Source organism: Peromyscus maniculatus, chromosome 21 (assembly GCF_049852395.1).
Source record: "Peromyscus maniculatus bairdii isolate BWxNUB_F1_BW_parent chromosome 21, HU_Pman_BW_mat_3.1, whole genome shotgun sequence".
NCBI lineage: Eukaryota > Metazoa > Chordata > Mammalia > Rodentia > Cricetidae > Peromyscus > Peromyscus maniculatus.
In genome coordinates, this window is record NC_134872.1 from 60,718,705 (window position 1) to 60,735,840 (window position 17,136).

Consider the following 17,136-nt stretch of genomic DNA (forward strand, 5'->3'; position numbering starts at 1 on the left):
GGATTTCGAGTTGCTCTTCTAAATGGGCTGCTGCAGTGTCAAAAGAACTCCTTCAACCTGCTGGCTAACCATGACTGTGTTCTTGAATCACCTGGGACGCTTGTTTGCCCTTGCACAGTGTTTCTGCTGTAACTATGTAAACTAAACATTTACTTAACATTAAAGCAAGCCTCCCATACAAGACAATGCACAGCACATGCAAAGGTAGATTTTCCATTAAGAAAACGTCAAGCTAGCCAGGAGTGGTGGCATACCCAGCACTCAGGACCTAAGGCAGCTCGATTTTTGTGAATTCCAGTCCAGACAGAGCTACCTAAGGAGACCTTGTCTAAAAAAGAGAGAGAGAATCTGGTCAAACTGTACCTAAGAGCCCCACTTAAAGCTGGTTGTTCCTGGAGATATTTATTGAAACTTTCATGTAAAATGGGATAAAACATAAGACCACTTAAAAAAGTAACTTGTATCATAAAACTTCTTTGTACAAACTTGAAAAAAAAGCAGAACACAGAAATAGAAAAGGTGAGAGTGGTATTTAGAACATCAAGAAACAAAAGACAATTTACTATAAAAGTGGTTGTTTTCCTCTTCAGGAGGTGTAAGAAAGGACCAAAGAAACAAACTGGGTACTCTTTAAAGTTCTACATCTCTCAAAGCCATCTATTTCTCATAGCTCACTAACTACCCTACAGTAAGAGAGTGCTACTGTCTCCTGGGATAGTCCCGACTTCCCCAAATCCTTTCTCTACACTAAGTTATTCTCACATGCAAATCTGGTCTGGGCTGATTTACAGATTACACAGGGACAAAGTCCAAATCCCCTGGCTGGATCCCCCACCCTACCGCCTTTCCTTCCCGGCTCTGCCTACACTCTGCTGTCTAGTCACCTCAACTCCTCCCAGTCTCAGGTCTCTAGTCACCTCTACTGACTTTAGGAGCCTTTGCTCTTCTTAGTCCCACAAGGTGAAATGCCCACACTTTTATTAGTTCTTTCCTTTTGATCTGACATGGCTTTTTCTAGGAATCCAAGTATTCATTGATTCTTATTGACTGGGTTTTATATATGGCCCAGGTTGGCCTTGAACTCACTCTGTAGCCCAGGCAGGCCTTGACCTTGGGATCCTTCTGCCTCAGCCTCTAGACCAGCTGTTCTCAACCTGTGGGTTGTGACCCCTTGGGGCTTGAACAGCCCTTTCACAGAGGTCATGAGGAACTGTTAAAGGGTCACAGATTTAGGAAGGTTGAGAACCACTGCTTTAGACTAAGATTATAGGTCAGTCAGCACCACCAAGGCAGCCTATTGAAGGCATTCCTTACAACTGAAAATTAAGCATCCCCTGCAATGAAGCCGACTCCACGCTAGCTTCTCTCAGTCTCATTATAATGATGCACACAGGTACACTGAGGCTGCTTTAGAAAACAACGAAACTACTGTTTCACTGCATTTCACTGCTTTGTCTCTGTCATATTTGGAAATATGTTCCAGAAAGTCAAGAGTAAATCGGTACTTCATTTTGAAACTGCCTTACATGGGGAAACAGGATCACTCTTAAAACAAGAAATAAATCAAAAGCAGCAGCACACCCTGACAACACTTGAAATAACATCTGAAACAGGAGACAGATAAAATTATAAAAATAAGACATTAAAACAAATTAGAGCTATTTAACACAGGAATTACAGCCACATAAAACTCAACAGTCACCAAGATAGCTCTTGATCAGAGCACAACTAATGTAACTAGTGTCCAAATGGTCCCACTTCCTTCAGAAATAACTTAGAGAGAAGGCACTCATATTTTGTCTCAGATGTTTAAAATCTGGTATAACCTCGTCTGAGTATTCTAGTTGACTTTGAGCATGGGTTACATGTAAATAACCTTCAAAAACGTTTCTGGATTTTCACTTCATTAGTAATACAAACTCGGGAGTATATAATCTTTTACTTTAAAATATTTTAATTCCAAGCCTACAAAAAAAATAAGAAAAATATAGTATCAGTGCCTATAATGTTTATATTAATATAAACATCAATAGTCATCACATCCGAACTGCCTGATAAATGACTTCACAAGATTAACCACTTTAAAGAGAAGTAACTGAACAGAACCGAAGGAAAAGGCTGGTTTACATGCAAAATGAGATGGAAACTGCTGTCTCCGAACTGCCTGATAAATGACTTCACAAGATTAACCACTTTAATGCTTGCTTATTAAATAAGAAATCAAAGGCCAAAAATTGATTTCAACTATAAAGGCAACTAGCCTTACATAATTAACTGAGAAGGAACATTTTAATCTGAAATAAAAACTAGATAGAAGCAGTTGATTAATATATTTTATTGCAATAGTAAAGTAACAACTGAATATGCTTGTTAATAATCAGAGGGAGTGCCCAGCATTCATATACTATTGGGATACTCTTCATGTTTCAACAGACCCAACAAAATTCTAGCAGGAAACAGACTACAAGTTTTCTTTAGCATTCATTTCTAGAATTTGCAAGGTAATTTTTATGTCCTCCTCTTTTTTTCTTCAACTGGTGGCTTTGTCTTCTTTTTAATTACAGAATTAATTGCTTCAATGAAAGGTCAAATAAGCTGAACCCACTCTACAAGTTCTCAACATTATGTAATTAAAAAAATCCCAATATTTAAATAGCCAAGCATATGCAACTAAGATGTTTTACAATAAACAAAATTAGCTGTTTGTTAAACATATGAAATCTACTTAAAAAATATCAATTGGTAAAAGATGAAGGTTTTACTTACATTTGTAATAGCTATAGCATTTTTATCATAGTATTTCTTCTTTTCGTATTTATCTCTGATGAAAAATTCTACTGCTCTGAAAACAGATAACTTAAGGAAAAAAGTGAGTTCAGTCACATGTACATTTCCCTTTATTCATTCCTCTCCAAATGGCCCACACTAATTTTTCTATTCCCCAATCTCCATTTTCTCACCCCACTCTGTACATGGTCTATACCGTACTTTTCCTTTCCCCTCACTGAAAGTGCATTTCATTCAGGAAAACTCATTCAAAAACAGCAAGCAAACAAAGCATCCCAACTTGAAACGAGAAACAACAGTAAAGATGTATAACTCTTAATTCCAACTCCACCGCCACTTCTACCACCCAGCTCTCAATTTAGCTTAGGTTCATCTCGCAATAAACTAGCATCCATGCAGTACTCAGAATATACCTAACAGTGCATGCTGCATGCTGTACACTGATTCTTTTCATTCCTCCCAAAACCCAGCTAATGGACTTATGGCTATTTTCACAACACAAACGAACAATTAGTAACCCAGAAAGAGTAAGTAGCTGATTCCAACATGATTATTTTTCCTACCTTACCAGCTATATCATGAATGGGTAAAACTTAGAATTTCCTATTTATTAAAATAGTGGCCATTTTTTTCCTTTCAAAGGTGAGAAATGAAGAAGTTTAGTAGCTAAAACTAAGGTTTCCACTTATAACAAGAAAGCTTTTCAGAAATTATTTAAGTAGTAAGGAATAAAAAAAAATTACACACAGTCACAAGGTTCATCTGTTTGATACTATTTTATCAAAATAAAGGACTAAGACTGGTGAAATCATTAAGACCTTCTTATTTGTCAACAGAAAACTATTCAAAAAAAAATATTTTTCAATTCCAAGGAAATCACTTAAAGGGCTATGCCAGCTTTGGTTGCTCTCGGTGCCTATGAACCCTTAAAGCAAAAACACTCAGAAAGAGAGAAAGAACTGGGGGGGGGGCGCACACCTTTAATCCCAGCACTCAGGAGGCAGAGTCAGGAGGATCTCTATGAGTTGGAGGCCAGCCTGGTCTACAGAGCAAGAACCTGGATAGGCATCAAAACTACACAGAGAAACCCTGTCTCGAAAAACCAGAGGGAGGGAGGGAGGGAGGGAGGGAGGGAGGGAGGGAGGGAGGGAGGGAGGGAGGGAGGGAGGGAGGGAGGGAGGAAGGAAGGAAGGGAGAGGGGGAGAAGGGGGAGGGGAGGGGAGGGAGAGAGGGAGAGAAAGATAGATAGATAATATGTATGCAAGCCAATTTTTCATTATTAATTCTACCTAAAGTAAATAATATTTACCTAAAGTAAATAACTCAAGGGATCTGTACATTTTAAGGAGCAGGTAAGTATTTTAGGATTTTCCCAAGAGTAGATCTATTTTAACTACTCAACACTACATCTAAAAGCTTCCATGTAGTCACAGAAAATTGTAACTAGTAGGTACGGCTGGATTCTCACTGAAGTTCATATGTAGAAACAGATCCTTGGTTCAAAGGTTTATAGTCACTCGTGAATTCTATTGTAATGATCTGAACAAAGTACAACCCAGATGGATGTAAAGGGCTGGCAACATGACTTGGCAGGTAAGAATGCTTGCCACTAACCCAACAACCTGAGTTCACTGCCAGGAACCCAGGTTGTAGAAGGAAAGAGCAATCCCATCAGGCTGTGCTCTGACCTTCACCTGCACCCACTGCACACGTGGACATAGATACTCAATGAATAAATAAAGCACTGTAACATGTTTAAAGAAGGAACTGTCCAGAAACTGTCATTCTCGGCATTTTCAAAAGAAATTTCCATGAAACGTCTACTGATGCTAATGGCTAACTCCCAAAAATAGTTTCCGATATAAAACCACATTTGTAGTACTTAACTGGCAATTTCCTTAACTTTCAAGCTAGCTAATTATTAAATAAATACTTAGTATTTTTTAAAAAAAGATGAGAATGCTGGCATCATAGGTTGTTCAGAGTTTTAAGAATACATATAAATATTTAAACAATCAATAAATGAAGTTAGTTTTCATTTTTATGTAATTCTGTCCCTCAGTTTCATCAGCTTTACAATGTAAATAATATTTATTGAATTATTTTAGGAATTAAATGTCAGTCTCTGTGAAGTACAAGGTAAGAACGAACAGTGCCATTTTAAATTTTAGTTCAAAACTAGTAGAAAAATATTGTGATAGGGAATGTTTTTAAAAGATAGAATCTACAGTAGAGGAGGAAATAGCAACTACTGTAAAAGTGTTGGCTAATAATCAAGTTTAAACAAATGAGAAATGGCCACAAAGCCAATAAATTTGGAGATCAGGAAACATTACTCCTTTTTCTGTCTCTTGATACTGAGACATGAGGCCCTAGGCACACTGATGTAAATGAACAACAATGGAAATACAACAACAGTATTTTCAGAGAACCAAAGTAAAGAATATGTTACTTACAAGTCAAGTTTAAGTAGCTGTTTGTGATTTAGTAAATAAAAACACAAAAATAAATATGTATTCTTAGATTCCCCCTCTTTAAAAAATATCATTTGAAAGACAAATTAAATTCATATCTGTTTGCAAGAACAAGATCTTCCAGTTCCACACACTACTAACAGCTGTAAAACTTTGAAAAGCACAAAAGAGAACTGTTGATGAGTTCTGGTGTACAACAGAGCTCATGAAACCAAAGTAATTGAAATATTTAAATAAGACAAAATATCCTAACAATGTAAAGCTTTATCTTTTGCTGTACACTAGTACATGCAGCCTATAATTAACCACATCTCACATGAGAAATGGCAGTTATGGAATCATTTGTACAACCTTTGTAAATTGTAAAACTTTGAAAAAGCAACAAATCTTGTTAAGAATGTAATGAGGCCCCTGTTATATGAATTTAACTCAGCTTGGTTCCATTTGCCTAGGGTTATATATTTACAACTACAAAAGTGCAGAGATATTAGACTTTGTTCAAAGAGCCATGAGCTTTACAAAGATAAGTGGAAGAATGGAGGATGGATGGATGGATGGATGGATGGATGGATGGATGGATGGATGGATGGATGGATGGATGGATGGACGGACGGACAGACAGGTGGACGGACGGCTGGGAAGGAAGAAAGACTGATTTTTTTTCTTACTTCTCTTATAAAATTCTATTTACATCTATAAAGGTAAAGAAATGTGAGGCTTTTTAATAACCAAAGTCAGCCTTGGGTGTGTCAAGCATTATCAGAGCCTTGACACAGTGAGCTGCTGCTGGTCTGGTCTCCTGGGGCTACTTTTCTTGGCTTCTTCTTTTTTTAATGTAGGGGTATTCTGCCTGCCTGCATGTCTGTGCACCACTTGCCTGCCTTGTATCCATGGAGTCCAGGAGATGGTATCAGATCCCCTGATACCATCAGGGGATGAAGTTATATATAACCCTAGGCAAATGGAACCAAGCTGAGTTAAATTCATATAACAGGGGCCTCATTACATTCTTAACAAGATTTGTTGCTTTTTCAAAGTTTTACAATTTACAAAGGTTGTACAAATGATTCCATAACTGCCATTTCTCATGTGAGATGTGGTTAATTATAGGCTGCATGTACTAGTGTACAGCAAAAGATAAAGCTTTACATTGCTAGGATATTTTGTCTTATTTAAATATTTCAATTACTTTGGTTTCATGAGCTCTGTTGTACACCAGAACTCATCAACAGTTCTCTTTTGTGCTTTTCAAAGGAGTTAGAGATAGTTGTAAACTGCCATGTGGGTGCTGGGGACTGAACCAGGTCCACTTAACTGCTGAGTCATCTCTCTAGCCTGGCTCTCTCTCTTTTTTCTTTTTTCTTCTCTTCTCTTCTCTTCTCTTCTCCCTCCCCCTTTCCCTTTCCCTTTCCCTTCTTTTCTTTTCTCTTTTCTTTTTCTTTCCCTGGGACTCCAATCCAGGGCCTTAGGCATGCTACCAGATAAACACTTTCTGAGCTGTAATTCCCATCCTGATGTTAAGTTTTTCAAAGAGACTTAAGCTTTAGACAGAAGAAAGGCAAAACTGATTTTCTTATTAATCTCTCTAAATTGGTGGTTCTCAACCTGAAGGTCGCCACCCCTTTTGGGGGTTAAATGACTCTTTCACAGGGGTCACCTAAGACCATCAGAAAACACAGATACTGACATTACAATTACAGTTATACAGTAGCAATGAAAATGATTTTATGTTGGGGTCCCCACAACATGAGGAACTGTATTAAAGGGTCGCAGCATTGGGAAGGTTGGGAACCACTGCTCTAAATCAGTGTTTCAGAGACAGATGATGACATGGTGACAAATGTTTCTGAGATAGATCTCCTTATGTAGTTCAGGCTCAAGTAATCCCACATTACAGCCTCCTGAGTCGCTGTAACTACAGTACCTGACCTTTCTCTTTAGGCTATAAAGCCACATGGTAGCTAAGCTCATGGACTGTCATCTTGTATTTGAAACTTCAGTAATCATCTCTCACATACGCTTAGACAATGTCCCTCTCTAAACACTTTCCAACAACTATTAGACTATATTTTTGTAAACAGTAAAAGATCAATACCTCATATTAATATGATCCAATTCAGTAAATGCTTTGGGAAAGTGGTATTGACTCTGAAATATCACTGAGTATCTCTGGCTACAGCTATGTCAGATTCTCATGTGTTTACCTGACTACATTTCTTCTACTAATATGTGCTATTCTTCACGGTTTGCGTAGGCCTTCCCTTTCAAGAAGGAAAGAACACCCCAGAGTCTCAACACAAAAGACACAACCCCCGAAGAGTGTATTATCACTGACTCTCCACCTGCATCTCCTTTGTCTTCTTGAGTCCAGACTAGAATTTCCAGGTATAAAAAGATAATGCCATGTACATATCTAACCAGCATCTGATTCTTCCCAAATAATGGACTACAGTTCATTTTCTTTCATTTTCAACCTTAAACCTCCATCTGTAAATAAATTTCTTCTTTCCAAAAAAAAGTTTAAACTCATCAAAGATAGAAATGTAGGCATCACTGCAGTGCCTTCTCCAGAATCCAAGCCAGTCTCCATCAGTCCAACTGTTCAGGCACTCTCAAGTTCCCGCTATTGTTCTGGTGTTTTCCATGGCCTCTGCCTCCAGGGTCTCCTCTCTCCTTTCTCCCTGTAGTACAAGTTACTGTAGCTCTACTATTTCTCCTGCTTCACAAGCCTCCACGGGTTTTTCAAATCTTCAATCTCTTGGGACAACCAAAGGAAGTACAAACATGATACTCAATTCCTTTAATATGAACCCATGCCCTTTCAAAGCCCCTGCTGCCATCTGTCCCACAAACTGAAATTTTGTCATTTTACAAGCTTAATGGGGCACATATTCCTCACACCTGGCCACTTTGCTCTCTTAGCCTTTACAGGAGAAAGGTGTCACCCAGTTAACTGAGGACCCTTCTATGACAAAAGTGGCATTGCCTCTCAGACTGCTAGATTTATCAGAAGAGCGTGGGAGAACAGAGACATTAAAGGCTAAATGCCAATTGATGGGTGATGTTGCTCTGTATGCTGTGAATGTGTTGCTCTGATTGGTTGATAAATAAAATGCTGATTGGCTAGTAGCCAGGCAGGAGGTATAGGCGGGATAAGCAGAGAGGAGAATTCTGGGAGAAGAAGGCTGAGTCAGTAGACGCCAGCCCGCTGTCCAGGGAGCAGCATGTAATGGCACACAGGTAAAGCCACGGAACACATGGTGACATATAGATTAACAGAAAGGGGCTGAGTTTAAATGCAAGAGTTAGTCAATGGTAGGCCTGATCTAATGGCCAAGCAGTTATAAATAATATTAAGCCTCTGTGTGATTATTGTATAAAAGGCTGCAGGGACTGTGTGTTAAGAGATTTGTCCTGACCGCAGGCCAGGTGGGACACAGAAAAACTTCAACTACGGCCAATTACTAATTTTTCAACTGTAACTTAAAAGGCTTTGGTCTAAATATGAAAATAAACATATAACTTGTATTCTTGTATGAACAAAGATAATTTTTCCACAATGGTCACACAAACTATTTTACCATACAAACTGGTAAGAAACTACACTTTATTTTCAAACCATAAATATTATCTTTATATATCAAAGCAGTTAGGGCAAATCAATTTTCATCTTTCTTTTTTTTTTTTCTTTCCTTTTTTTCCTTTTAGGAGTTGGAGATCAAACCCAGGACCTTATACACACTAAGCAAACCAATCTACATGGGCTACATTCCCCACTCGTGGTTTTCATGAAACAGGTTCTCACTATGTAGCAAACCTACAAGTTGGCATATAACTTTTAGGACCTTATAGCTCTACCTCCTAAGCATTGGTGGGAATAATTACCACCACGCAGGTAATTTCCATCTTTAATTAATGCTACTATGATATACTTCACATCTTCCTAAATACCAATGTAAAATGTTAATGATAAAAGTATGCTAACTCTTTAAATATACAAAATTTAAAGGATACTGATCTGTCTGTGGTCTTCGAAAGTTCTCTGGAAGATTGGCTTCATAAAGTAGTCTTGCTTTAGTATTTCCCATATCTTGCATGCACTGTAATTAAAAAAAAAAAAGGTGTCAGGTCTTTTCATTATTCACATGAACAAAAGTAATTCTGGTATACACATATATATGAATCCAACATAACAGTTACTATTTCTGACATATATTCTTCTCCTTAAGATAACAATTTAAATCCTAACTATAAGGTTAATTTTTCAAGTTCCAAACAGAGGCATCATATTCAATCCTTTATCTTATACACACACATGACTCCACAATTTCTCAAATGTCTTTTTCTCTGAAAGCAACCCTAACTTTCTTTGTACTCACTACTTCCTAAAACTGAAATTCCTGGCATTTTGTGGGTGGTTTTAATATTTACAAAAATGAAACATTTGAACAGTACTGCCATTTCCAGGACTAACTTAAGATCAAATTTACTACAGAGTTTACCCTAGGATTTTCCTAATTTACATCCAAGAAGATTACGGTAGAAGCCTAGTAAAGAGGGAGTGCTGACCTAAGCTTCCACACAGTAGATTCAATGCTGTGGAATGAACCACTGAGAGTCGACTGAAGGCTTTCCTCAAACACGGCAAAACCACCTTTGTGTCTTTTTTTTTTTTTTTTTTTTTTTTGGTTTTTCGAGACAGGGTTTCTCTGTGTAGCTTTGCGCCTTTCCTGGAACTCACTTGGTAGCCCAGGCTGGCCTCGAACTCACAGAGATCCGCCTGCCTCTGCCTCCCGAGTGCTGGGGTTAAAGGCGTGCACCACCACCGCCCGGCCCCACCTTTGTGTCTTAATGGCTCAATTTTACACTCAAGTTCAGCAGTGCACAGAATGCTGCTGTAGTTTAAAGGAGTGCTCCCCCAAAGGCCTACTTGTTTGCGGCCCACTCCCCAAAGTGGCTCCATTGGGAGACAGTGGGACCTATAAGTGGATCCCAGTGGGAAGTCATGAGGGCCTCTCCTGGCTCATGATATGACAGCTGACTTCACCATGCACCCCCACCATTGCCATCCAGTGGCTTCAATATAGCCAAAAGCAGTAAGGCCCAATCTTGGACTGGAACCTTCCGAAGTGAAAGCTAAATAATGCTTTTCTGCCTACAAGTCCATCAATTCAGGGACAATATACACAAAACTAGTAATACCCCTCTTCCCTAAAATCTAAGAATTCAGAAAATGTAAAATAATTGAATAACCTTAAGATTTTTAAGTTACAAGTGGTAACTAGACAAATAGCTATTTCCTTGATATTTTACTACATTACAGGCTAAATATAAAATTACTGACAAAACATTTTAATATATAATTTACAGACAACTTGCATTCCTTAACTATTTTAATTAGCAAAAAGATTCAGTTTTTATGATGTAATTTTTTTGTCCTGATTTCCCACACACAGACCCTACACTCCTGAGAAAACAATCTAGGTTTTTTTTTGTTTTTGGTTTTTCGAGGCAGGGTTTCTCTGTGTAGCTTTGGAGCCTGTCCTAGAACTCACTCTGTAGCCCAGGCTAGTCTTGAACTCACAGAGATCCGCCTGCCTCTGCCTCCCAAGTGCTGGGATTAAAGGTGTGTGCCACTACCACCCAGCAACAATCTAGGTTTAAGAAATATCTTGATATTAATCTTGAAGCTCTAAAGAAGACACAAGTATTTTCCTTTAAGTAAAAATAGCCATAAAGTCTCACAACTGAGGCTTGCTGGTGTCTGAGGTTCACTCTCAAATCTGAGTAACTATGCCACCTGGCCCTCAGGTAAACAAGATTTCTATTTCTCTTGAGATGATGACAAAGTGAAGGGATGCAGGTGGGAACAGTATAAAAGGAATGATAAACAGATGAAGAATTAAAGCTTTATCATTTGGTCCTTTCAATCTAAAGGACATTAACTCTAAGTAACTTGAGATACATCCCCAAACCCCGATGGTGGAAGGAGAAAACCAACTCCTGCAAATTGTCCTCCCACCTCCACACACATGTTGTGGTACCTTGTGCCCATTCTACCCCCAACAAATAAATAGAAAAAAATCTTTTAAAAGAAAAAGTAAGCATTATACCTTTAATTATTTGTAACCAGGAAAAAATGTAAGCTTGATTATAAATGAGCTTTCTTCACTTTTATCATCTAGTTTCTGGGAATCAAGCCAGACCATAAGTACTAGACATCATTCTGAAAAACACATTTTCCCCATGCCCCTGAAAAACACATTTTTAAAACCTATTTTTCACTTCTCTAGGAGGAGAAATGCTTGTACTCAAGCCATCAAAAATTCAAATATATTAAGAATTTTAAATATTATCTTGTTTTAGTGAGGTTATATCACTACCTGTCAATACCTTTTTCTATTTCACCCAGACTTCAAATGTGAAGAACAGAGATGTATGGATTATAAGTCAATATTTCTATTAAGACTCTTAAAAATATTTTTTAAGACATTAACTTAAGAAACAAGTTCATTTCAAAATTAAGACTTTAAAAACACACAAAAATCAAGCATTTGGTAAATAGAAAATGTACTCTGATTCTAAAGAATGTTAACAAAAGACTACAAGATCACAGAGACTACAAAGCCATTTATACTTACAATAACGTAACAGTATATCGAGGTTCTAAAGGAACTATGTATTTCATAGTTGTGATATGCCAGCTAGAGAGAACACACTTTAAAGTTAACACTATTTACTTTTGCCATTAGATTCAATCTGTTCTTAGGGATATAAACTCAATGAGAAACACTAGCCAAGCTTGTTGGGCTCTAGGTTCAAATCCCACTACCATCTTAAATTCACACTGCACCCATTTATAGTATAATAAACAACACTTAAGAATCCCATAACCTCGGCCGGGCGGTGGTGGCGCACGCCTTTAATCCCAGCACTCGGGAGGCAGAGGCAGGCGGATCTCTGTGAGTTCGAGGCCAGCCTGGGCTACCAAGTGAGTTCCAGGAAAGGCGCAAAGCTACACAGAGAAACCCTGTCTTGAAAAAACCAAAAAAAAAAAAAAAAAAAAAAAAAAAGAATCCCATAACCTGACACTAAAAGTTTTTTACCCTTTTTAGTCCATAATTTAGTTTTAGTTTTGCAACATAACCCATAACTTAGTATATACAATACCACCAGCAGAAATCCAGATATTACTTCATTCAATTTCAAAAAAATGCAACCATAACTGAATATCAACTTCAAAATATACTGTCTTAGCTAAATACCCAAAAAGCATCTATGCTCACATACCGCTGTTACAATGTAATGTAGATAAAGCTCTTCTATTTCTGAAGCTCCCTAAGTACAAAACACTTCATCTTAGTTTAGCATGAAAAACAAAACCCATATTCAATAATTCTGTTTTGAAAGTTTTAGAGCCTGAAAAGAATGGAGGTTGTCAATTTAAAGTTTGGATCTTCATTTGTTACCAAATTTATCTAATTAGCTAAAACAAAAATAAGCAAAATTAGCAAACTAAGAAAAAAGGTAGGCTCAACAAGGACTACACCACTGGCCACGCTAAGGGGAAAGCTCAAGAGACTTCGACCTTACACTTAGACTGTGGACAACTATGGACGGCTGAGAGTGGGAGAAACGTCTTCTTCCCCAGGAAGAGCACAGCAAACGGTTATCCAATCCCAAAGATCAACCCTGAAAACATACAATACGTACAAGGAGCATGCAGGCCGAGCAGGTAATACCTAGACAGTTAACACACGTGCACACATGCACATTACAACCACCAAAAGAAAAACACAACAGTCCACAAATTTAAGAGAGAAGGGATGGATTACATGGGAGGATTTGAAGGGCAGGAAGGGAATGAGAGCATAAAGTTATAATTTCAAAAAAATTTAAGAGTAGGAATAGATAGAAGAAAACAAGCAGGATCAAGGGGCAAACAAAGTAAAAGGGAATTTTATTTAACTTACATAGGAGTGCTGTATTTGGTTTTAAAAATCAGTTTCAGGTCAATGGAACATTTAATGATCTAATAATAATGAAGCAGCACATAAAACATTTCACCTAAAAGAAAACTAAATGTGTAAAGATAAAAGCTAACGGGGGAGAGAGCTCAACTATAAAAAGTGCTTTGCTATGTAAACACGAAGACCCGAGTGTTGTACCCTAGAACCTGTGTACAAAAGCCATGGAGAGATGGCTCCATGGTAAGAATGTTTACTGTCCTTCCAGGGGACGGAGTTCCCATCACCATAACAGGTACCTTACATCCTCCTGGCACTCCAGCTCCAGGGGACCTGATGCCCTCTCCTGGCATACACACACACATAAAAATAATAGAAATAAATAAGCCAAGCATTGTGGCATGTACTTGAGGCAGAAAAGGGAAGATTCCTGAGGCTCACTGGCCAACTAATTCCAGGCCACTAAGCCAGTAAGAGACTGTCTTTTAAAATAGCACTTGAGAAGCACTATCCAAGATTGCTCTGTGGTCTCTACAAACAAATGCACTTGTGTATATATACAGAGAGAGAAGAGAGAGGGAGGGAGGAGGAGGGAGGGAGGGAAGGAGAAGAAAGGGAGGGAGGGAGGGAGGGAGGGAAGGAGGGAGGGAGGGCGCTAAAGCGACAGAAACACAAGTGTCCAAGCTTAAGTCACTGTCAGTCTCAGGAAACAAGCTTTAAAAAAAAGGCAAGACCAATCAAAACTACAACTGAAACCCCAAGTTAATGATCCTTTTCCTGAGAATGAAACCTGTTGACTTTTTTCTTTGTGTTAACACTCCAAACTCCTGAACAGCGGAGTTGAGAGGAAAATGTCTATTTGCCTACCCTACAGAGTAAACTGGAAAGGTACTTCTTCCAGGTTCAGCAGCTCTGTGTAAGGTGGCTCTGGGTTTCTTGCCCCATCTTCCCTTTTCCTGAGTATGCTCCTCCTGTCTATCCATAGGATGTTCATGGCATTTCATCACTGAGATGCTAAGATGAACCTGCTCAACAGACAGTAAGAGTAAAACTAAGTTTTGTATTAACGTGTTATATCAGGAAGTCACTTGCATAGTCTTCACTAATTTTTTCTACTTGTCTTTTGAGGTTTACTGGTGGCTTTTACTCAGGGAGAGAATATGGGGAGAGAGTTGTATGTGTGTGCAGAGGTCCACTCATTTGTACATGCATATGGGAAGGCTTCCTCAGTCCTGCACCCTTTGAGGCAGTCTCACTGAACGGGAGCTTGCTGCTTAGGCTATACTGCTATACTGACTAATGAGCACTCAGATCTGCCCATCTCCTCCACTCTGCATTGCCAGGACAGCTAAACCCAGCTCACACATATGCTGTAAGCACTCGCTGGGCCATCTCAACACTCCTCTGCTTGCTTTTTAAAAATGAGATACAATGAGTTGAAAAATAACAGAAAGCAGCTATTGTGAATGACTGGAATATAATAATGCTCTCTAAGTCCCCAATGGTACAAATGTGAGATAATAATAAAATCTTAAGTAGACATTAGTGTTTACAGAAGAACGTTTATAGAAGGATGCAGCATATCTCTGGTAAATCTAGAAGAAAAGCAGAACTATTTAAACTAGGGCTGGAGAAATGTCTCAGTCTGTAGACACTTGCTGAAGAGCAGGAGGACTTGAGCTGGGATCCCCAGCACTCACGTAAAGAGCTAGGCATGGTACAACACATACATACCGATTCCTGAAGCTCACTGACCAACCAGCCAAACCAGTCAGTAAACATAAGGTTCAGTGAAAAAGCATGTCTCAAAAACAAAACAAAACAAAACCAAAAAAAAACCAGAACGTGTGGCACATTTCTTTAGTCCCAGCATTTGGGAGGCAGAGGCAGATGGGCATCACATAGCAAGAAGTTCCAGATTAGTTATGTCTACACAGTGAGACCGTGCCTCTCAAAAAGGGGGCGGGGGTGACTAAGGAAGACACCCAACATCAACCTCTAGCCTCCAAAGAAGCACACACATGAGCATGCACACAACTATTTAAAACTTCTACCTAATTTTCTGAGGAATAGATTGCAAGAAAGAAGAATCTGATGGCCGGGTCAAAACATTCTTGTATAATGATATAAAAACATATACCATCTAAATGTTTGTATATTTACGCATAAAGCACTTCAGGAATGACACACAAGAAACTTATGAACATGCTGTTTGTATGAAAACTAGATGGCTGATGGGAGAATTAAGAGTCTTCATTTCACAATGCTTAATCTTAGAGGTCTGCTCACTGCCCATATATTTCCTATTCCCCCAAACTGAATAAAATTGAGAAGGGATATTAATTCTACATTTTCCCTAAAATACAACTGCTGCTGCTGCTGCTGCTGCTGCTGCTGCTGCTGCTGCTGCTGCTGCTGCTGCTGCTACTACTACTACTACTACTACTACTACTACTACTACTACTACTGGCATGGAACCGAATAGGGAGAGGCATAAAAAATGTGGCACGAATAAAAAGGTTTCTCAACATGTAAAGATTGAAAATGTATTCAAAGTCAAATGTACAGTAGTCCAATCTGCTTCTGGGATTCTCAGGACTTCACTGCAGCCTAGACTTTGAACACTTAACGTGTACATTTTGAACTGCGCATGCTCCCACACCATTTAGTGCCAATGAATACTGTCTGAAACACCTAGCCTAGGACTCAAGATGAATACAGTATGTTATAAATCAGTGTTTTTACTGCACATACAAAGTGTCCTTTCTTTGAGTGGACATAATGGTAGAATCACAAAAAACAAAGACTTCTAATATGTTCCTACCATCGTTCCTTTACTGTGTTACAATGTTTGGTTTGAAGAACTGTTATTTAAGTTGCTGATATGAGTTCCATATAAAGCATAAAATAAATTCTGGCTTAGGATTAGAACCAATTTTCCAAAAATTTCTGCAATGACCTTAATCATACTTATACCATTTTGTGCTATTTATTTATACAAAGCGGCACTCTTAGCATTGATGTTTATAAAATCAAAATATCAAACAACTCTGTTGAAGATACTCTCTAACCTGTAATATCAAATATTCAGCTAAGATTAAACTCTTTATGTAACCATCAACAAGGACATCCATCTCACTCGTATGCAAATTTCCTTTCATCTTTAACATCATAAACAGTAAGCTCAAATATATGCTAAAGAATTCCTTTAAAATAAATATTCTTATTTATTATCAATAAATGTCTGGTTTGTATGCCATTTTATATACCTATAAACCCAATTTATGTAAATATTTCACACACAAACAGGTCACAAGTAGAAAAAAGCTTTAGAAGGGGGCTAAGAGAGAGGACTCAGCAGTAAAGAACACTTGCTATTCTTGCAGAGGACCCAAGTTCAGTTCCAATACATGCATCCAAAGGCTCACAACTACCTGTAACTCCAGCTATAAAGGATCTGATGCCCTTTTCTGACCACCTGAGAATGTGCACACGTGTGTGTGTACAGAAACACACATAAAAATAAATCTTAAAAAAACTTACAGAAAAGCTTAAGAAGCCAGGATCTCGAGGGAACTTAGCTAATGTACAAAAGGCCCTGAACCATAGTAGAAGACTTGATCCTTCAACTAAGAATAAAGTCTTTTAATGGATCAAAAGGTTATGAACCAACTAATGGTATAAATTTCAAAAGAATCTCATCCAAGTAGATCTTACACTCAAAAATGGGTTCAAAGCATATTTATGGCACTTATCATCTTTCCTCAATAAGATCATCTTAAAAGAAACACTATGGCTGCTGCTTAAAAGTTTAATGTACTTTATAGGAAAGGGAAGCAGCTTGCTCTATTATTCTCTATCATCAAAGATCCTTAAAGATACAAAGGAAGATTTTCAATGACCTAAAC

General features: G+C 38.2%; 1 protein-coding gene across 5 annotated transcripts in view; it reads right to left on the reverse strand.

The window, feature by feature from the left end:
* Positions 1 to 17,136, reverse strand: part of Smap1 (small ArfGAP 1) — a 102,682-nt gene that overhangs the window by 43,186 nt on the left and 42,360 nt on the right. For all 5 annotated transcript variants that reach the window (XM_076557949.1, XM_076557948.1, XM_076557947.1 and 2 more), the window contains exons 3-4: positions 9,276 to 9,361; positions 2,767 to 2,842 (exon numbers count right to left, since the gene is read on the reverse strand). In XM_076557949.1, the coding sequence (XP_076414064.1) occupies positions 2,767 to 2,842; positions 9,276 to 9,361 (162 nt within the window). The remainder of the gene's footprint in view (positions 1 to 2,766; positions 2,843 to 9,275; positions 9,362 to 17,136) is intronic.